The sequence below is a fragment of the Eschrichtius robustus genome, chromosome X (genome assembly GCF_028021215.1).
Source record: "Eschrichtius robustus isolate mEscRob2 chromosome X, mEscRob2.pri, whole genome shotgun sequence".
Taxonomy (NCBI): domain Eukaryota; kingdom Metazoa; phylum Chordata; class Mammalia; order Artiodactyla; family Eschrichtiidae; genus Eschrichtius; species Eschrichtius robustus.
The window spans coordinates 18,990,689-19,014,226 of NC_090845.1; the positions used below are offsets into that span (position 1 = coordinate 18,990,689).

Genomic DNA, 23,538 nt, shown 5'->3' on the forward strand with positions numbered 1-23,538 from the left:
TTAATCCTTTGTCCGTTGATTCGTTTGCAAATATTTTCTCCCATTCTGAGGGTTGTCTTTTCGTCTTGTTTATGGTTTCCTTTGCTGTGCAAAAGCTTTGAAGTTTCATTAGGTCCCATTTGTTTATTTTTGTTTTTATTTCCATTACTCTAGGAGGTGGATCAAAAAAGATCTTGCTGTGATTTATGTCAAAGAGTGTTCTTCCTGTGTTTTCCTCTTAAGAGTTTTATAGTGTCCGGTCTTACATTTAGGTCTTGAATCCATTTTGAGTTTATTTTTGTGTATGGTGTTAGGGAGTATTCTAATCCTATAGTGTTTTTTATCCATTTTCATGAACAATTCTAGCCATGACACAGGGCATGGAAAGACTCTGAAACCCCACTTAAAAGGAAGTGCTGATCTTAGCTAGAAGGAGGTGCTGCTCTGTCTCATGTCTAAAGTATTGTAATAGTTATATCCTAGACTTTAAGCCTTAAGTCTTGTGGTTTTCATAGTTTGGTACTATGGACTTATTCACTCAGTCTTCAAACAATGACCTGTTTGATTAAATCATTGAACAATACATGGTGAGGGCAGGTGATGAAGTGGTGGTCCAAAAAGGAGAAAATAAAATCCAGCCAGTGAGGGGCTAAATGATGGCTGGTCCAGGGTATTTACTGTTTATGATTCTGCTGAATCAATCAACGTTAAGAAATGTTCTCCCTCTGTGACCATAAACCATGACCATGGAAGTCTCAAAATATGACAGATTTGCAGGAGAAGAATTGATAAGTCAAAAACAAACCAGCTCACTACCTCTCCTACAAGAAATAAAGATCACTCCTTGGGTCAAAACAATGACTGTCCTCATCGGGAATTCAGATCAATTACCTGGACAACTTAAGTTTTCACATTCCTGTAGAATAAGGACAAATAGGCCTCTCCGAGTGGTTTTGCATTATTAGAATTTGTTCAGGAGAGAAGAATCATTAAAGTCTTCTGTGAGAAAATGAAGTAATAAAAAATGTATTCTGGATACTCTAGTACCTTTTTGCTATTTTATGGAGTTGGTATTGTTCCCCATTACTGTAACCATAGATCCAAGGCTACAGAATCAGCCTCGCTGCTGAATAACACCACAAGATTCTCTCTGAACTAATTTTATTTTATTTTTTTATTTTTTTGGCCACTCTGCGCGGCATGCGGTATCTTAGTTCCCCGACCAGGGATCAAACCCGCACCCCCTGCAGTGGAAGCGTGGAGTCTTAAACATTGGACCGCCAGGGAAGTCCATCCCCTCTCTGAACTAATTTTAAAACAGCATTCCTTTGGATCTTCAAAACCAAATTCTTCTGAAACTGGAACTGGGGTTAAATTTAGGTTGACAAGGATTTCATAAAAGCAAAACCCTTTAAAATTTGCATTAGGGCTTCCCTGGTGGCGCAGTGGTTGAGAATCTGCCTGCCAGTGCAGGGCACACGGGTTCGAGCCCTGGTCCGGGAAGATCCCACGTGCTGCGGAGCAGCTGGGCCCGTGAGCCACAATTACTGAGCCTGCGCGTCTGGAGCCTGTGCTCCGCAACAAGAGAGGCCGCGACAGTGAGAGGCCCGCGCACCGCGATGAAGAGTGGCCCCCACTTGCCGCAACTAGAGAAAGCCCTCGCACAGAAACGAAGACGCAACACAGCCATAAATAAAAATAAATAAATAAACCCAAAAAGTTTAAAAAAAAAAAAAAGCTGCTTCATAAGTAAAACTTATAGAGGGGGGAAAGGAGGGACTAACTATTGAGCTACTATTGATTTTTTTTTAAATTTGCATTAAAAATTCATGTGTCAGGACTTCCCTGGTGGCTCAGTGGTTAACAATCTGCCTGCCAATGCAGGGGACATGGGTTCGATCCCTGCTCCAGGAAGATCCCACATGCCGTGGAGCAACTAAGCCTGTGCGCCACAACTACTGAGCCTGCGAGCCACAACTACTGAGCCCTCGCACCAGAACTGTTGAAGCCCACACGCCTAGAGCCCCATGCTCCACAACAAGAGAAGCCACTGCAATGAGAAGCCCGCTCGCCGCGACGAAGAGCAGCCCCCTCTCGCCACAACTGGAGAAAGCCCGCACGCAGCAACGAAGACCCAACACAGCCAAAGATAAATTAATTTTTAAAAAAATTCACATGTCTAACTGAACAGCGTTGGTTGGGTGATGATAATAAATATTCCCAAAAGTTCATTTCACTTCTGCAGGCTTTCTCACAAGAAAGTTCTGTAGCTTTGTCCCAAGGATATTAGAATATTTCATCTCAGCTTGGCAACACAAGCAGGACTGAGTATAATGATAGTCATCAGTTTGCTTCATTCTGTCATAATTAATACCAAGTGTGTGTGGCCATGCTTCAGGTCAGTTCCTGCTCACGTCACTCTGTCCCCATCCAGGTTCTTGGGGTTCACTCTATGGTCGTAGAATCCACTGTGTTTTTTTCTTACTCCTTTGTTCTTTCATGTAACTGTGCTGAAAACAGATACTGTTCTGTTCTTTTAACTCAAACTGGCTCCTACACTATGAAGAAATCTTTTTGGCAGAACTTACTTGCACATGTCCTAGTAAGTCAGCATAAGCGTGACTCCAGTAACTTTGCCATCACGTGTGGGATTGTCTCACAGAACGTCTGTTCTTCATTATGTTTACAGAAGACACGGTAGGGCCCCATTGCTGTGCTTGCCTTTGCCATCTACGTGGTCAGAAGATGTCACCCTAATACCCACAGGGAGTGTATCATGAAACTTAACAAACAATAGATAGAATGCTCCTCACACCATATCTGTCACATGATAAGTGATCAGTATATGTATCTAGTGTTCAGTACATAGCAGATACTCAATAAATATTGGTTTCATAAACGAATGACTGGATGAATGAACAAATGAATGGACAATCAGCCAGATAAATACCTGTTTTATGTTGCCAATATAGATTCCTCTCCTCTAGACTTAAACTTCTGCTTAAGAAATGGAATAAACTGTGCGTGGTGGCCTTCAGTAATGTTGGATAAAGCTCCCAGGGTCTCATAGGAGAAAGAGCCATGACTTGGGCCAATTCCACAAGCCCACTGCTGACAGAAGTCCCACACCAGTCTGCAGGCATCAGGTCTGCAGTGAAGGGTGAGGCTGAGCCCTCAGCAGGGGATCATTACTGAATAGAGCCAATGAAAATAGAGTCACAGGCCCTGCTTGCAGTGCCTCTTTGGGTGGCAGGTACAATTTTGAGCCTACCTTTCCCTCCTCTACTTACAGAGTCATTACCAGGTCCTCTTGGTCTGCCTTACACACGCCTGGGTTACCACCAAGCCTCCTCAGCTCCTTGCCCCTCTGATCCTCCAGCTCAGAAGTAGCTCATCGCTCTTTGGGGCATCTGGGTAGGGAAACTGAGGCATGGAATGATGGAGGGCTCCCTGCGCCCGAACATCAAAAGCTCCTCAAGGCCCCCTCCCAAGCATCTTTCCTCTCCCAACCCCACCCTTCCCCAACCAAGAGGTAACCAGCAAGGGGGTGGCAGGCAAACATCCTCAATGGCCCTCTGACTGGTTTGGGAATAAGATAGGCTTAAAAACTTGGCTTTACATACCAGAAAAACTTTGCGCCGGAAATACTGGCCTAACTTGAAGGTCCTGATCCTTAGTAAACACTTCTGGAATTCCAGACTCCTTCGGTGCAAGGCTTCCATAAACCATTTTTCTAGTGGTCTTTTTGAGACAAAGAAAATAGTTTTTCACTCACCTTTTTTCTTCCAACTACTGTTCAGCTTTGGGGACATACTTCAGTTCACTTTTAATATTCTGGATCTCAGATAGGTTGACCGCAGGTCCTGGAAGTTTCTTAGCTCCTGGAATTGGCTTCTTCTCCTCATCCAAAGTGGGAGGAGCACCCTGAAGAGAAAAAAAGGAGAAAGATTTAGCTCACCAAAAAAGACATTTGGTCTCTCTAGGTCATAGACATGAAGCAGAAAACAATTAAAGCAAAAATAATGTCAGAGAGGAATTCTAGCAGAGTGACTTTTTCTTGTGCTGTTGGGATACCCTCAGAGTTTCAAGAGATCTCCTGAAGTTTATAGAGGAATAAAGTTGGAAGAAGAAAACAAGTAATTTCCGCATCACTTAGAAAACACAAGGGTACTGTTCAGTGTCTGATAGCTAGTAAAAATTACCACTAGTTAAAAGGATTTGTGTTGTGTTTCCAAGAGAAGCATCTTACAAGATCAAATTTAATTTGGTATCATAATATCATAAGACGCCTGAAAGGCAGAGGTTTGTAGACTGTTAGTGCATAGCTACGTCTAACAGTGACTTGGTCCAGGAGTTTTCCGTTCTTTTGTTTGGGGTGCAGTGGCTGCCAGCCTTTATTCCAATGACATTTCTGGGAAGCAGAAACAAACTGAAACTGACATAAGCAAAACCTCTTTGAATATGGGTGGGATAGGATGGAGTGGCGGAGGAGGCCCAGCTCTCCCCTCCTGCTTTGGAAAGTATTTTACGTTTCCTATCGTTTTATGTTTTTCTGTTGTTGTGGCTTTAGGGCAGGACCACATCCTATACTTTTTTCTGTGGCTCCTCCAGTGCCTGGTACAGAAGTGCACAGGCACACTTGTTGATGGTTGTTTAGCTGATTAAGCCTGAGAGTGTGCCATACTGACAAATCTATGCCTCTATGTACATACACCAAACACACGTATTAACAGTGGCTGTAAAACAGTAAGATCCGTTGCTGTGTGTGGCTCCTGGAACTCCAGTTCATTACTACAGACAGTTGCTGGTTAGCTCATTCCTCCTATTTTCTAGCAGTGGGGGGCATATTCCCCAGGGCCCTGGAACTAAGGTGTTGGAGGAACATTTGATCTCTGTGGCAGCCACAGGAGCACGCCTCTCAGATCAGTCTCCTGCAGGGAGGATAATTGAATGACAGGCCCAGCTGCTTCACCCTGAAACCCGCCCATCACCACGCTGAGGTCACACTTCCCACGGCTGCTTGTGGCCAATGACTTGAGTGTCATAGGATCCTAAGGCGGGCCTGTTCCTGGGAGACCTGGGACTCCTCTGAGAGGGACTTGGGCTGAGAATTTTCCTTAGAACAGCACTGTTGTCTAAGATGCTTCCGCCCAACCCTCTGTCCCACTCTCCTTCACCTGCATCACGGTTTGAGGACCCTCTCATTTTTCCTTACAAGTGTTTTCCCCAGTAAATGTTTTGCCCATCGAATCCCATCTTTGGATCTGCTTCTTGGGGGACCCAAATTAACAGGCCCCCTATGAGACTGGCAGAGCTCCACCTGCTGGGCCAGCAACTGAGTGAACCAATACAGTTCCGGGAAAAAGAATAAGAAACTGCACGTTTTTCTCAGGTGCAAGCCCTGTGCCCATATGTGTTGCCGGCCTAACTAGGCAGCCCTGTAACTTGGGTATTAAAGCCAATGCCGTGCTTTAGCCCCCATCTGGCTCCTACATCTAGTTCTCAAATTGTCTAAACCCTAAAGGGAAAGGGAAGAAAATGTTCAAGCTTCCCAAACTTTAACAAATTATTTGGTAGATGTGTCCTTTACAGAAACGTTTTTAAATTGCTTATTTGAGGGGCTCATGGTTTTTCCTATAGTCATTTTCTTTGAATCTGACCCAGTGCTGATGAAATAGCTAACATGTCACCCACACGAAATGATAGAGTAGTTCGATGTAGACTGTACCTGTTGTAAATATTTGTTGTAAATATCTGGAAAATGTTGTTTCCCTGGGTCAATGTACAGAGCCATAGGCTCAGCTTCCTTTCATCATGCACGCACGTTCATCATTTATAAATGCAGATTTAGAAGCAATAGTTAAAACTGTTAAACATCCACTTGGAGGACATGGTATTCCAAAATGTTCTTTGTTGGGCTTTTGGAAAGAAATTTTAAACAAGGCTATAAAGTGCTCTTTTTTTAAAAAAAAAAAAAAAATATATATATATATATATATATATATATATGTAGTGGTGAAATGAAAAATGTTTCCTCACTTATAAATGTTCCCATGGTTGTTAGGTGGGTAGATCTTAATAAAGAAGTATGAAGGAGAAAAATGTTTCCAATTCCTTCTGTTAAGTTCCTGGGTGAGTCATAATCACTATCTTTCTAATATCAAAATGTGCTATACTGGCACAATTAACACAGAGAACCAGCGTGTGCAGTTATGTGTCTGTGTGCAAAGATTTACTGTGCAAGCATACACAGTTAAAGGATGAAAATACTTAATATTAGGCACTTTCCTTTAAATTTATTAAAACCTCAATGCACTGTGTTTTTTATTTATCAAGGTAAAACTTTTAACACTTGATTTGGTAAGGTCACATATAACGGAAAACTATAAGTGGGTATATTTAAGAAGTAGGTTTTAAGATATTGACTCAGGAGGGGGTTAGTGGTGGTGCATATTCTTAACTGAATCTTCTCTCATCTTTTAAAAAATAATGCGAATCAGATTCCATTTTTTTTCTATGAATTTGTTATCATAAGAATTATAATACATTAAGGCATGAACAGGCAGGGTCCAGATGGCCCCATTTGGCTAAGTACGCTCTCTTTTCTTTTGTAAGTAGATATTTGAATTGAGAAGGGATATGGAAGACATTCTTTGGTTTTAGATAAAGAAAGCTTGAGAGAAGGCTTATCAGCCCCGCGCCATTCCCAGTTTCAGAAATGGCTATTGTCAAAGGGAAATGCCCCCCTTGGGGGGTGACAGGGTATTTGTAAAATTTGGCAAAATGGTGAACCATTTCCCAGCTGTCTCACCTTCATCTCCCTCTTTACTACCAGATGCCCTATTTAGTTTTCCCCTAAACTCTCTTCTGTACGACACAACAGCCTGATGTGCTTGTTATGCTCATACACTGGAGACGTAATAATAACAGCAAACACACTGCTAGCTCTTCTAAATTACACCTACTAACTCATTTAATCCTCACATCAATTCTCAATCCGTGGGACTTCCCTGGTGGTGCAGTGGTTAAGAATCCGCCTGCCAATGCAGGGGACACGGGTTTGATCCCTGCCCCGGGAAGATCCCACATGCCGTGGAGCAACTAAGCCTGTGCGCCACAACTACTGAGCCTGCGCTCTAGAGCCCGTGAGCCACAACTACTGAGCCCACGTGCCACAACTACTGAAGCCTGCATGCCTAGAGCCCGTGCTCCGCAACAAGAGAAACCACCGCAATGAGAAGCCCGCGCACCGCAACGAACAGTAACCCCCGCTCACCGCAACTAGAGAAAGCCCGCGCGCAACAATGAAGACCCAACACAGCCAAGAAATAATTAATTAACTAATTAATTAGTTAATTTAAAAATTCTCAATCTGCTACCATTATTATCCCTATTTTACAGTTGAGGAAACTGAGGCACAAGGTGGGGGCGGGGGGTAAGAAACTTGCCCACGGCCTCACAGCTAGGAAGTAGCAAGACTAGAATTAAATAGTGTGTTTGCATCATGTGAAGGGATCAGGTGGAGAGGGAAATAATTAACAGAAAATCCCAATGTGCTGTTTTGTGGCTTAATAATGATGAAATTGAGAGATTTGGGAGGCAGAGCAGGGGCTTGTCAATACACTTCAAATCACTTTAATCAAGCAGCTGCCTTGTCTTATGCAGAGCAAGGGCTTACAGAGACCGTAGGTGGGCAAGAGACTCAGCCAGTGCTCACAGGCCTTGTCAGATGGCCCATCCTGGCTTCCTGCTGGGGTCCATCTTCTTCACGTCTGAGATGGTGGCGGGTTTGAGATGGGGGAGCTCCTGGCTGTGATAGAGGTGGCCTGTTCTGTTCAGGAGTGGTTTGTTATGCCTTCGACTTTAGACAGTGATTATCTTAATGCTAAGCTAAGCAATGAATCCCAAATCTAAGAAAGTAAGCAATTCCGAGGTTTTAAACTGGATAGTAATAGAAAAGCGGGGCTCTACAGGTTATTTGAATTCAGATTCCATTTTCCCATTCAAATTATGCAACCAAAGGTGGCTGGGGCCTCATAGCCAAACCAAGCTGCCTAACTGCTCCCCTTGCAATATTGTTTCCATGAGAAACTTACTCCAAGGTCCAGCCCAGAACTTGAGTCATTAGATCCCACCCCTCCGTAAGACCCCACAAGTCCTGAGAGTCCCTTTCTGCTCTCACAATAAGGGAATACCACCCCTCACCACCCTCCCGACCTGTGAGCCCCACAAGAAAGGTGTAGCTCAATTCAAGAAACACTCCTGGGGTCTCTGGATCTCTGTGGATACCTCGCTCCCTCCATCCTGAGAAGAATGTTGGTTGGCCATTTGTTTATGTGGTTGGTCATAAAGTAAGTTTTCAAAACCCAGGCTGTATCAGTTCTTAGTTATTTTAGAATGTGCTGGAACCATCAGGCTGGGGACAGGGCAAGAGTACGAGCAGAGTGCTTTCCCAAGCTCCTAACTGGGACACTTGTGTGGAGGAAAGTACCAGTTGTAGAGAAGAAGCGAGGGCCATCTCTACCACAGAGGAAGATGGATGCAAGCCTCCAAAACAACAGTCACATCAGTCAATTTAGTGTGAAAAGAGAGTCAAGCTACCTTCCAACTGATTGCCAGATACAGTGACACACAGCTTACCACGAAGCACAGGAAGAAAGCCTAATTACAGATGAATGGAGATGTAGAAAGAATGCCTTTCTGCCCTCCCTTCTACCTCCCTGTGCTTTTTTCTTACAACATGTGAAATAATAGGCCCAGGAGTCCTTCATAAAAATTGGATAATTCGATCAATCGATAAACAGTCATTTATTGAATACCTGACTCCTTCCTCACAGCAACCCTCTGAGGAATGGACGGAATCGTATTTTGCAGGCAGAGACTCAGATACTTGACCAAAGTCCCAGAGGGAGAGCTCATGATCATGAGCTAACTGGGTGGTCAAGTTAGCAGCAGCAGAACTTGAAATTATGTACCATCAGAGCCGAGTAGGGCCAGGTCTTTTCAGCTTGTATGTTGAAAATTTGTTATTCATCAAGGGTGACTTAGTGACTGAAACTCCAGAACTTGGCAATGTCACTCAAATACTCTATCTCCTCCTTTCAAAAATTATCTTTCTATTTATAGGAGGCTGGAACCACTAACTTAGGACCACATCAGGAATTATTTATGAGAGAAAAAGGTTAGATGCAGGACAACCAGTTTTATTAGCAAATACCAAAAAGGTCACCTACAAAAGTTTAAAAAAGCCTTTTCACCTTTTAAAAAAGATAAAATACAGTTTGCAATGCCCTGTGGCTTTATTGCTCCAAGACCTTAACTTTTTTTTTAGAATCAGACCTTCCAGGTTTCATCAGAAAAGTCAGAATTGAGGAAAAAATATAAACATTTGGGCAGGGAACTATGTTTATTGCACCCATGATGAATTTTAGCCCCCATTTTAGAAGACTGGGTATTTGAATTTGGAGGAAAGGAAAAGAATTAAAGGGAGGGAAAAATACAGAAATTGATAGACTCCTTTGCAAGTTCCTCTTTTCAAAGGAAATACCCAGAGATTGGGGCTTTTTGTTTGAATCCACAAGTAATTTCACGTGCTTATTACCTGCGTTCCCACTGGGGTTCATCACTCATCAGAAGCTGTACTACATACATCCAGCTAGATTGAATAAAAGCTTCAGAGTGAAAACTTAGCAAGCTACTGACTGTTGCTGAACCAAGAGCATCTGAGAGGTCCCCCCTCCCCCTACACACACACACACACACACGCACACACACACACACACACACACAAGAAGACACACGCAGTCAATCAATAAACTAGATGCTAAACTCAGCATCTTCAAGTACCTGGGCCAGGCACTTAGATTCGGCTGGAGGGAAGTGAGGGTCAGTGTGTTTCGTGGCTGATTGAGCAAGACAACCAAAGAAATGTATGTACTACATGATGACTCCTTGACCCACATCCATTTGTGCCCTCCTTGTCCTGGAAAGCTGGCCCTCGCCTTGCCTCTGCCCTCCTCTAGTCAGGATGTTGGAGGAGAAAGATGGTGCTGAGCTCTGCCAGCTCAGTTTTCCTCACCTCCTCCATTTCCGGAGTACATTCTTTTCTTCTGGGGGGTTGCCCAGCTCCTGGCCGAAAGGCTCCCATTGGGATATTGATATTTGCCTAAAAGAGAAAACAGGGAAGATTTAGCTTAAGGAAAGTAAGAAATTGCAGTGACACTCTGAGATGGTAGTCATTGTGAGGCAAAACAAATCTGAAAAGTACGTCTTTAAAGCTTTTTACCTCAAGAAAATTGCTATAATGACAGTACAAAAATATGCCAAGGAAAATTTGACTTCCATTTATTCCAGATTTCTTGTACTCATCCTTAGGTCTGTGCAGTGATTTCACAGTTCCCTATTGGCTGGAAGAATTGGAAGACAGTTTGTTCTGGCTGTTGCCCTCCTGTGGTGCCTAATATTTTCCACTCTCTGGGATGAGGAAAGAACACATAATGATAGGAAAGGAGGCAATGGCATTTGCAGAAACCATCCCACATCTTAGCCCTCCTTCAGCTTCCTTCATATTTACCACGGTAGGGGGGCAATCACGCCTCCTAAACCACCTCCTCCTTCCCATAATGTCCTACGGCTATTCTAGCACTTCCTTAGGTCTCTGTAATTTCACACTCTTACTTTCTCCCCGACACACCACTGTGTGGGTCAGTGCGTAAGGAGAGTGCTGGAAAGTCAAGTTCATTGGTATCACAGTTCATAGATTTTTGTCCTTTATTAAGATGCAATACCAATTTCTACCCACAGTAAACATAAAATACCTTCTAGAAAACATGAAATATGCTAGACATTAAATTATGTAAGGAAAATACCGACATAGTAATTCAAACTTGGGAAAGAGAATATGTAAATTTGAATTTTGTCCATACTTCATCTGTTATCAAAAGGCAAGAATGTTTAATGCAGACCAAAAACATCTTCACCCAGGAGTATCACTCACATAAAACAAGCATTAAAACTTTTTTTTAAGGCAGAATGTATTTTTTTCCACTTGAGATAAAGTGTTGCCTTATGAGTAGTTGGATATGTGGGCTTGAAAAGTTGAAATTGCGCTCTGATGTTATGAATGAAAATGATGCCTGAGCAAAGGGAGCAAAATATTGTGTTACCTTATGACTCAGTTTGGGCAGTTTTGGTACCACACCAAACAAAATCATTGGGGAAGTGTGGTATTTGGAACTGCCTGATATGAGCTCTGTTGCCAGGGGAATGTTTAACTCAAGACACAGGAAGTATCCAGTGTCCGTGTTCATGCAACATGGTGGATCTGTGTTCTGCTCCGTAGAACAGGAAGTGACTTTTCCCACATAGGGCTTTAAAACTTTCTTCCCTACTAGAATAATGATGATCCCACAGAAAGGAAACAGATCCAAAGTGTATGTGGTGGGTATCAAGAGAGGTACATCACCATTCCTAGGGCCAGCAAGCCAAGAAGTATTTGGGGTCAGTATGTATCATATATGCTAAAATATAAGTGCAGCACAATTTTAGAGGGAAGCATTTTGGAAAAACTAGGGCTGAGCCTTCTATGCTATTCCTCTGTTTAATGGAAATATCAGGTGGCCTAGAGTGGGGGGAGGAGGAGGTATAAGACAAGGGGGGAAACATGTCTTCTATGGTGGCAAATATGGTAGCATACTTCATGAAGTCCAAGATGCACCTCTTTTAATATCTCTGAAATCAGAGCGTGTCTTACAGTCAATGGTATCTTAAATTTTTAATGGGCACAGTTGTTTTGTTTCTTAGGACATAAAATACTGGTATTTTACAATTGACAGTGTCTTAGATAGGATGAAATATCATTAGGGTCCTGAAATAAGATCAAAACAATGTAAGTAAGACTCACTGAAGATGATGTATATTGAACCAATAACTATTTCCATTACTACAGTTTGGATGAAAGAGGGGAAAAGTTGATATTGGGACTGTTTGGAAGACAGTTAACTGGCTAAAAGTTTAATTAGATCACCACTACCCTGACCCATTTATTAAGCATCTACAGAGGGCATCTTCCTAATGGGAAGTTCAAGTTAATGTATTGTTTCTGAAAGATATGATTGTTAAACTAACCCATTTAATCAAGTGTGTATGCTCTATGGTGGGTTGTAGTTTTCAGTAATGGAACATGTAAAAATCATCCAGGATGATGTATTCAGTAAAGCACATGCTATGGAAATACCACCTTTTCTTGCTCAGAGATTGATTTTAGCAAAGCATGTAGCCTCTCCATGGTACCTGGGTGGCTATGGTAGAAAAGAGCCCAATGCTAGGAGTGGCTATAGATTCTCTGTACTTGAAAGAGTGACAACTGCTCTGGGTCTTGTCTTCCCCACTTGTTTAATGTGAATGTTAGGCTTCACTAATGGAACCCTTCTTGGCCATGGAACCCTTCTTTTTTAAGTAAAGTATTGTGAGAATATCTAAAATGCAAACTAGGTGGAGGTGGAGCTGCTCTGGCTAAGGTTGTAGGGAGCCCACACCCCATCTGCTTCCCCCAAGCCCTGGACCATGTGCAGTTCCAAGGAACTTGGGGGCCCAAATCTGACAACCATTGAAAGAGATCGCCCCTAAGTGAATGAGTATTGATGTGCATTTAAGATGTTCACTCTGCCCACTGTTAAGATGTCTGTAATTTACTTTAAACTTCTTTAGCATAGACAGTGTGATATTTTATACACACAGGTTGGTTTAAACTACAACTGTAGGGAACACTGTTGCTCTCATTGGGAGTTCATCCTCCTGGGGGGGTTAGGTGGTAAAATATCACTAAGACCACATTCCCCAGATTGCTGCTCCAAGTGTTTTCTGTTAGGTTTATCTCCACCAATAACCGAGGCTTTAATGTTTGCATAAATGGCAAAAAAATCAGTGAAATAATGGAATGACTATTAGAAATGGCTTCTCTTGATGAAGTTGGAGGAGGTTAAGATATGTAGAGTGGTTAAAATATTTTGGAGACAATTCCCACCCTGCTGAACAGAGTGTAAGAATCTGATGCCTATAGCTTGCATCTTTAGAGACAGAGCTCAGAGGAGTGGTCCCTAAATGGGCCTGTCTCCAGTCATTGATAATGAGGATTTCTAGCTGGCTGCTGCCAACTAGGGGCAACAGAATCCCCACCTGCCTCCCATGAACCTTTTATGCAAACTGGCAGTCACTCGGAGCATTTAAAGGGACAAGAGCTGAGGCTTCATCAGGCTCACAGACAGACTGTATGGATGGTTTCCGCTTGTTTGCTAACAAATGCGTGTTTAACAAAGTGGCAGAGTTGGTTTGGGACTAACTTTCATCTTAACCTGGTGGTGAGGTTGTGGAACAGTAACTACCCCTCCCCACGTTCACCACAAACCACCCTTATCCACCCTAAAACCCCAGGATTCAGCTAGGTTGTCCTAACACCTTCATCCTCACAACAAACTTCTGAGGTGCAGACTATCATCTTCATTTTACTCATAAAGAAACTGAACCTCAAAGAGGTTAGGTGATTTGCTCAAGGCCACACAAACTTACACCTTGAGAATGGCCTTGGAAAAGGGGCACGCCAAATGGATAATTCTAGAATAGGCATCAAAAAAAGCCACATTTGAAAAATGAGCCATTAGCTCACTGGCCTGATGCTTTTTCATCTTTAAGGCATGACTCAAGAAACCCGGAACCTAAATGGTTTTTTTGACAGCAAATATTGACAGGATCCAGAGCAGCCTGTGAACGTGTCAAGTATCCAGTCATTAATGTACACCTTAAGGGAGTGTCAGAGGATTGCTTTGTAACTGATTAGAAACGATTCATTAATATAATTGTAGGGCGGTGATATTTGAGTGACAAATTATAGGCTAAATTAGAACCATAAGAAAAATTCCTTATAACTTGAATTTCATAGAAATGTGTAGACCTATAGCTCTCTGTTTTTGTTCCATCGGCCAGAGGATTGGTGTCATATTCTTGTCTCTTTCACTGACTTGCTGTTTGAACACAAACAAAATACTTTCTCAATGACTCGATTTTTCCATCTGCAAATTGAACATGGTATTCGCTACTCAAAATGGGTTTGGAATATGAGCTACGTTTTTATGAAAGAATAAACAAACAGAAATCAATGACCTGGAGTTGATATAAGGTTGGACTTCCTTCTCTATATAGATTCTGTGTAAGTATAAAGGAAGCAGGCTTTTGTTTTTTCCTTTTGTAACACCTTCCCTTGCTTTTTTTCCCTCCTTGAGATTTATTCATCTTAGATATTTCTAAATATGCCCCTGACGTAGCAGATCCAGTGCATCACTTTCCCAAGCTATACATACTTTGTTACATCCTCAAAGTTGGAATGGAAAAAATCTACTAGATCATCTTTTGCCAGAACAGGATACAGTTCCCTGATAATAGACCTATCTGATGTGAAATGAATACTGCACTTGATCTCACCAGGTGAAGAAAAGCAGAAAGAATTCCCTGTAAGTTAATTCCACGAGTCCCTTAATTATTTGTATTGTTCTCTTGCTTGGCTCCAGGCTTTGAGCCCGAGAATTCTGGAAACAGTATTCCCTCCACAGCCACTCCTGTGTGACTTACAGTGCAATGGCATCTTTCCCCAGTGGGCTGGATTCTGTAGCTGCTAGCCACTGGGTACTGACAATCCCACTCCACTTTGCTTTCCAGAGCCCTTGTTCTCTTATCTCCCCCTCCCTTTTCGTCCCCACTCCGTCTCTCCTTTTAGAGCTCAGGCTTTTGGAGTTTCCTCCCATTGCATATTTGTTTCAGATGACTCCCCACGGGTTCTATCTTTAGTTTTCCAAGGTCTCCAGCAGCTCCTGCCAGAATCTCTAGCCTCCCCCATGCCTTTCTCCCAGTCGCTCGAAGAGGAACCCCTATAGGGTTGCATTTTACAGTATTTCTTTCTGTGCTTTCCTATTCTTACAGTCCTGGTCCTTCTCTGAATGGAGCAGGATGTGGCATTTTGAGATTTCTAGCATCTTCACAGAAGACTCTCAGAAAGAGGGGTGTTTTCCCAATAGCTAATTTTAAAAGATTTCTTATTTGATATATTAGCCTAAATTAGGAAGACAGACAGACAGACACACAAACACACACACACACACACACACACACACACACCAACTAAAATATATCCCACCCATTTTAAAATAAAGCTCTGTATCGCTAGAATGCATAACTTCTTTGCCTTTAGGGATTCTTGAAATGTGAAATCGATTCAGAACACACAGAACTTTCCCACTCAATACAATTTTGAGAAACTCCCACTCAGCCACTGTTTTTCACCCATGATGTTTCATAGTGAAAGGTGGTTTTTTTTTTTTCCCCTCTGTTCTCAACACTTTTTGTTCTCTTCAATAATTTCCTGAGTGACTCAACTGTAGTCTTGTCATCCAGGGGAAAGTAGATTTCAATAATGTACCGTACAGCTGTTAAGAGAATGTCTACAATCGGTTGAAGGCAGGTTATATTTCTGAAGTACTTGTGAATGTCAGCCTCAAAAAATGACATCCCTTAGTCAGTATATGTCACCAATATGGAGCCCTGGCAGAGCAGCAAAGATCACCAGCTGGAGGTAGCTCTAGAGTCAAACTGCTACATTTCAAGTTCTGGCTACACTTCAAAGAAACCAGCAGTGGAAATCATAAACAATGTGTTATAGTGGTTTACCTAAGAAAGAAACAGTAGATCCAAGGTCAAAGGAAAAACATGTGACAAATGAAAGTTCATATTTTATCTTTCGCATTTAAATGCAATAGTAAAGGAAGGTATGTATCATCATTATTATTATTAGCTTTAATAAATGTATTTGATTAACTGACCAACCATGGGTGGTTGATAGTCTGTTCCTTTGTACCAAGGATTGTCATATACCTGAAATCTTTTTTAAACTGGAAATCCTAGATGGAATTAGAGTCCCTAACAACTGTCTGTAAATATTTTTGTCGGGCTGGTTTCTTCTTCCACGGAGCCCTTATGCCCTGAGCAATGGAGAGTGGAAGAGCAATGGTAACAGGTGGGGAAGGGAAAGAAGTACTAAAACTCAGGGCATCAAGATATTCTGTTCTACGCGTGGATTGGGTGACAATGGAAACTTCCCATGGTAGGAAGCCACACACTAACTAATGATGCAAGGCTCATATAATCATTCCTCTAAAATGAATGATAAAGGAGTTAGTCTTAGTTTCACAAGCAGCTTGATTAAGTCAGTTAAGCAGAGAGGTGGGATTCAGTGGCCATGGTCATTTGTATTTCAAGACCATGTTTGTTACTGAGTCACTTTACTTTGTACTTTTCACTCCTAGCCGACTTACGTTTAAGGTGACTTTAATCAGTGTAAGCTATTAGCTGCTTCTGCTGAAATGCTGACCCCCTTTCTGAATGTCAGTTGAGGGCTTTAAAAGGGAGGACCCAGCATCCGTAAAATGGTAATTGTCCTTCAAGTAGCCTCGGTAGTTATGATTACACTTTAGGTGCTCTGCACCCACTCCTCCATCTTTACTCTCGGTGCCGGGGTGGAGATGGTAAGTAATGAGACTAGTCACTGTTGCAAAATGGTTCCAAACATGGGCTTTGGGATCAGGCAACTCGGGTTCAGTTCCTGACTCTCCTACTCACAGGCTGTGTGATCCTGGGTGAGTTTTTTTGCTTCTCCAAACCTTTCATTATAATCCATGGAAATCCCATTGCACTATGCCAAGTACATAGTAAACCCTGAAGAAACTGACTATTATTATCGTCCTAATAATAAACCTTAGAAGTTATTCTCAAGAAGTTCATGGACTATTAGAAGCTGGACAGAGGCTTACAGGTCATTTAATGCAACATCCCCGCCCCCTGCCCTTTGCAGCTCATGAGGACCGGGGGGTGAAGTCACGGAGCAGAGCTATGACTAGGGCACAGGACTCTTTTCCGTTCAACCGTGAAACTCTCAGATCTCACGGGAAAGGACAAATAATACTCAGCTTACTTTGATCAATGGTGAAGAGAAAGGGCCAGTGACGACTCAGAGGACATTGGCTCTGGGTGGGCTGAGGCCCTGGGGAGGCCCATGGCAGTTGCCAAAGGGGGTGTGTTCAGGAAGAAGGGGAAGGACAGGCAGGTGCTGCCAGCGGTCAGTGTCACTTGGTCTCATTAGACTTACCAAACAGATCGCTGCTGGGATTAGATTTCCCGGCAGCTCTAGCTTTCGCCACCACCTGTCATGTCAAATTCTTTCATCTGAAGGGATCAGACCCACTGTGCCTAGTGTGCTGATGTTACCTTGGTTGCAACTCCATTCCCATCAACAGTGGGGTTTAACAAGCAGCCTACAGAGCACAGAACTGGGGTCAGCAAACTACGGCCCATGGGCCACATCCAACCTGCCACCTGTTTTTGTGAATAAACTTTCATTGGCACACAGCCACACCCATTCATGTATGTATTGCCTATGGCTGCTTTTGTGCTGTAACAGTAGAGCTGAATAGTGCAGCAGAGGCCCAGTGATCTGTAAATCTTAAAGTATTGATTACTATCTGGTCCTTTACAGAAAAGGTGGGCCAACGTCTGATCTAGAGCCTTATCAGCTGCTTAGGAGACAAAGGCCCTCTCCAGACTATGGAAGAATCAGCTGACTCCTTCAGGATATTTTTATGTCCCTGGAATAAATGAGATTTCACTAATACAACTGAAAAGTAATGCAGACTTAGATAGAATCCCCTTACAATTCAAAGGCCATCTCTTCTTCAGTGTGGATGTGAAAGACAACTGTCCATCTCCTCTGAGAGTGGGTCTGATTCTGGCCTCCCGCTCATTCTGGGGCAGGGAGGAGATGGAAGCAGCTGAAGAGAAAACAAGGCCATTCCATGCATTACTTGGATAATTAGAAGAGCCATCTCTTAAGGACTTTGTGTGCTATAAACTAGGCACTTGCCATACATTATTTTGTGTATTCATTATAACAATCCTGTTAAGTAGTATGATTGTCCTCATTTTACAGAAGGGTAAACTAAGGGTGAACTAAGGTCACAGAGTTAGTGAATGGCCAGGTAGAGATATATAACCATTTGGCCCCATGTTGTCTGGTGTACATAGGTGCAGTAATTCAACTACCTATGCCTGACTGTTAGAAATATGGTTGACAGAGGCTTAAATTTGCTCAATCCAGACAAAATAGAGATCTAAGTCATTACTTGTAGAAGTTTGCACTGCAAAATACTATCCTACAAGATACTCATTTAAAAGATCCAATATGTTTAGAAAACATTGTCTACATCACCGCCTTCTTGGAAATATATGAAGCCATTAGCAAGTTATGGACTCTGAGAAATCCTGCAGTAAAGATCCTATTCAACTTTGCTTAATGTTGTGTTCCCAAACACTTTAGCATGGAACCCTTTAACTAACAACATCCCATGCAACTGCTATTCCAGGAGACGCACTTTGGGAACTGTTGAACCACATGATTACGATGATGATGATTGATGATAAAGGCTAATATTTATTGAGCAATTACAATGAGCCAGGAACTGGCCTGAGCACTTACAAGTATTGATTCATTTAACCCTCGCAGCAACCCTATGAGCTCACATGTTATTAATTCCCCACTTGACAGATGAGGAAACCGAGGCACAAAGAGGATAAAACAACTTGCCCAAAGTCACATAGCTACTGAGTCCTGGAGACCATGAGCTCCTCAAACTCAAGGATCAGGTTTCAGTTCATCTTTGCATAGCCAACACTTAGTATGGTGCCTGGAACAAAGTATGCACCCAGAATGTGACAGTTGAACTGAATTGGAAATGACATCCTAATAAAAAGAAGTGACTAGAGTGTGTTGAATGGAACATTTAAGATCTTTAGTATTTATACAACAAGGGCACTCCTTCATCAGCTGGGGTTTCTATTTGTTCCACACAAGACCATAGCCTAGGTAATGTTCCTACTACAAAGCATTTTGTATAGAGTAACCATTTTCATATTTTATTTAATAGACCCTACATTTAATGCAGAAATGATAGGAAAATATCAGATAGTGCAGATCCTATTTAGCCACAAGAAATAGTATTTCATTTGAAGGTGCATTAAATTAGGCTTTCTGTCTGGCATAAAATATATTGAGAGAGGCAATACCACATCCATAAGGAAGCACTGCCTTTATTGGTAGAGTAGATGGATTTTTTTTAGATGCAGTATAATAGCAGCTATTGAGAACAGTCAATAGCAGCTTTTTAAATATTACAGACCTAAAAATATAGCAAGGTCAAAATTAATAGATAAAATACAGGTGAATTTTCAGTGTAGATTTGAGGGAGGCCAGGAAGCACTAAGGAGGAAAAATCAACACACTTTCAGCTATAAAAGGAAGAGAATAAAAGGCAGCCTGAGAGACTATGTTTTTGTGTCCTGCAAAATAAAAAGGAAATTTTATGTTTAGCACTTTGAGAGCTTCAAATGCAGTGATTAAATGGTATTATTTTTTGTCACTTTAACACAGAGCATTCCAGAATGATAAGTATTATAGTAACAATGTGACCCTTAATGAGGGCTTACTGTGCTGTTTTAAGCATCTTATACGTGTAGCCCTAGGAGGTGAGTACTGTCCCCATTTTACAGATGTGGAAACAGAGGCAGAGAAGTAAAGTAGGTAAAGTAGTGTTCCCGTGATCCCACACCAGTACAAAATGGATTAAGGATTCAAACTCCACTAATCTGGCTTCACAGCCCATGCCACTAACAGCTGTACACACTGGGTAAAAGAGAAGGTTCAAAGGCTCAAGGATGCTCACAGGCCTGGGAGGCAAAATGAATTCTACCAATGTCAGGGTACGTACATCAGAAACTCACTAGGTGGACACCAGAGGGCCAAACATGGCAATGCAGAGTTGAATCCTTGCCAATAGGCCCTTCCTTGGTGGTTTGTTCTGTAACAGGTTTCCAGAGGTTGTTACATATCTTACCACTTAAGAACCCCATCCATTTAAGGCTATGCATTAATCATGACGGGTAAAGATACGTCCCTCCACCCACTTCCACCACCGGTGTGTGCTAGGATTCCTCACCCCACAATCTGACCACATGCATGACCCTTCAAAATACAGTCAATTGCTTATGAGTAGGTGTATGTATGATGGTGCATCAGACCCCAAGTATTCAGAAACTACCATATGCTGTGCAGTATTCAGGAAAGCCCAGGGAAAAAAAGTTTTAAAGTTCCTTTAGAGAAAGTACAGATGGCTCCATCTTGATGGAAAGGAAAGATGGAATTTTACAATAAAGCATTGTGCCCACCGTCTCAGTATGGGAGCCACTTGAGAGCTAAACACCAAGCTCTTAAGAGAAATAACAAATTTAGTATTGAGTCAAAACAAATACTAAAATTTTCTCCGTAATTGTATTTGTGTTCCAAAATGCCTGCTTCCCCCTCCCCTTATTGTGGGTAACACTTAAGTCAGATGAAACAACCAAAGAATTTGTTTGTTGAGAGGGCATGAGGAGGCATAATAGCATACGGACCTTAAAAGATAAATACCCAAGCCTTGGAAAGAACACTTGACAAGAAAAGGATGTTATTTAAAGAAAGATGTATTCTAAACAGATGAGTCAACAAACTCAATTGGATATAAAAATGGAAATTGAATTTTTAAATTCCGATCGATGAGCATATCAAAAACTTACACATCAAAAAGCATATCAAAAAACATACACACTGCATTTTTGTAGAAGACCATTTAATTCTCATTTATAAACTTTGACTCTCTTAAAAAAATAGCTTCTCCCTTCTCAGTTGTACATTACCAGCCTTATATCCTTCCTTATTTGTACCTTACACGAGTCTTTCTTTTCTTTTTGAAGTGAATCATCAGTTGGGGTGAACAGTCACATAAAGTCTGATTTATTAAGCAAACAGACTGGAAGTTGCTGATGTTAAAACACAGATATGTCTACTTACCTGGATGGCTCTGACATTGGAAACTGGCTGTTTCGACATATCGACAAGGTCTTATCCCTAAAAAAACAGGTAAGAAACTGTTAGAGGTGGCGGCATTCAGATTCTCAATCGTGATAAATTTGAATTTAACTCATGATTCAACTGGGCAGTCACCCCTTTCACTGGCCGTATATTCTTTCAGTCTCAGTTTCCGGTTACTTACAGACTCTCTTTCCTAATGCCTCAGGGAGAGGGAACACTAGAGCGCTGGATAAATCATTCAGAAGGAGAAATGCTGAGATGCCTCGCCCCTGATGCTCATGATAGGCAATCAGAAACTTGAAAGGCGCTATCATCTCCTTCCCTGCCCTCTTGCCCCCCTGCCAAGAACAGCAAAACAAAGAGGTTGTGGGAATAAAACACCTTTCTTTGGGGCCTCAGAAGCTTTCTACTTGAAACTGAACTTTTGATCTGAACCGAGTTGTTGCCAGGGCTGCACATCAGTCCATCGGGACCGCCTCGCCTCCATCAAACACCCAAAGAGAAATGGCCCGTACCGCGTTCTTACTACTGCGATGCTCCCTGCTCGCTGTGCACGTGTCTGTTCTGCACAGAGACCTGGGGGACATGGGCCGCGTCTCCCTGCTCTGCGCGTCCAGAGCCTGGGCTCTGTAAACCAGGCAACTGGCAGGCAAGCCTCACCTCAGTCTTCTTTTCTTTTAACGAATCAGTCTCAGAAGGCAAGTAGGACTTACGTGACCATGTCAGATCCCTAAGAGGTAGCAGTGCTTCCTTCCCAAAGGACCTTTGCTTTCTTTCAGTTTGTGAGACCTGACTTAGAGCCCAGGGACTAGTGGCCGAGGTTTACTGGGGCTCGGGGAGCAGGGAACAGCCCAGCTCTGTACAAGTGATGTTATAGCTTGGTCTATTAAGTGTCGACAGGACGGAGTGAAAAAGTTTGAAATTCAGTGAATTAAAAACACGCTGCTTTTTAAACCCAAACGATAAACTGGGTTGACTAGAGTTTCCTCAGTTGACTGGTGTAAGTGCGTGGGCTCACTGGTGAGTCAATGAGCACAGAGCGCCGTGTTGGCATCTGCCGCACGTCCGGTGTCCTCTGGACTACGTCAGTCAACATCTCTAGGCCCATTTCCTCTTCCTTAAGTTTCACCTGCTTCACAGGTTGTGGTACGAATCAAAATGACATAAGGTTCCTGAAAATGCCTTGCGAACTGTAAAGCATGATGTAAATATGTATTGTTTTATTGCCATTGCCCTTAGCTGGAGACTTTTTAGTTCTATACTGGTCTACAACTCTTAAGTACAGAGTAAAAACTGCTGTAGTGATGCCCCACACACTTTAGAGATAAAATTTATGAACTGAGAACTCTGAAAAACTTCCTTTTTTTTTTTTCCTGAGGTCTTCAAAGTCTTAGGCTCTACTATATGAAGTTAAACAATTACATAATTTTTTTAAATCTCTGTAATTAGTATACTCAACTATATAGTCCTTGGAGTCACATACATGAGAACAATGGGATTTTGTTTTTAAAGTTTCACCTGAATGTTTTGGTAATATACAGATACAGCCTCCATGCATAAGGGTCTAGGTAGAATTATTTTCAATATGGTTAAAAAATTAGGGACTTCCCTGGTGGTGCAGTGGTTAAGTATTTGTTTTTATTTTTATTTATTTATGGGTGTGTTGGGTCTTCGTTTCTGTGCGAGGGCTTTCTCTAGTTGTGGCAAGCAGGGGCCACTCTTCATCGCGGTGCGCGGGCCTCTCACTGTCGCGGCCTCTCTTGTTGCGGAGCACAGGCTCCAGACGCGCAGGCTCAGTAATTGTGGCTCACGGGCCCAGCTGCTCCGCAGCACGTGGGATCTTCCCGGACCAGGGCTCGAACCCGTGTGCCCTGCGTTGGCAGGCGGATTCTCAACCACTGCGCCACCAGGGAAGCCCGGCGCAGTGGTTAAGAATCCGCCTGCCAACGCAGGGGACACGGGTTCGAGCCCTGGTCCGGGAAGATCCCACGTGCCGCGGAGCAACTAAGCCCGTACGCCACAGCTACTGAGCCTGCACGCTAGAGCCCGCGAGCCACAACTACTGAGCCCACGTGCCACAACTACTGAAGCCCAGGCACCTGGAGCCCGTGCTCGGCAACAAGAGAAGCCTGCGCACCGCAACGAAGAGTAGCCCCCGCTCGCTGCAACTAGTGAAAGCCCGAGCGCAGCAACAAAGACCCAACGCAGCCAAAAATAAATAAATTTATAAAAAAAATAAATAAATTTATTTTTTAAAATATGGTTAAAAAATTAAAAAGCAATAACAAGTTGAACAATTAGGAATGCATTTTTGCTCTATGATATGTTTCAGATAGGTTGCTGTCTTTCCTGCAGTGTCAAAAAGTCAATGAAGGATTTTTAATGTTTGGATCTAGGACACACAGCTCAATTTCAAAAGGAAAAGCTTGGCAGTTTAACTTTTAATGTTTCTATTCCTCAAAAGCTATTAGAAGACATGCAAAGCAATAATTCTCACAGGACTTTAAATATCTCATCCTATAGCATTCTCTGTATGTGTACAATTAAAGTTTAACTAATAT

General features: G+C 42.5%; 1 protein-coding gene across 1 annotated transcript; it reads right to left on the reverse strand.

Moving 5' to 3' along the window:
- Positions 1-3,768: 3,768 nt before the first annotated feature.
- SMPX (small muscle protein X-linked) lies at positions 3,769-20,995 on the reverse strand. The gene is made up of 3 exons (XM_068532582.1): positions 20,957-20,995; positions 10,058-10,144; positions 3,769-3,903 (listed from the first exon to the last, which is right to left on the reverse strand). Exons 1-3 carry the CDS (start codon positions 20,993-20,995, stop codon positions 3,769-3,771), a joined length of 261 nt encoding a protein of 86 aa, XP_068388683.1.
- Positions 20,996-23,538: the final 2,543 nt, after the last annotated feature.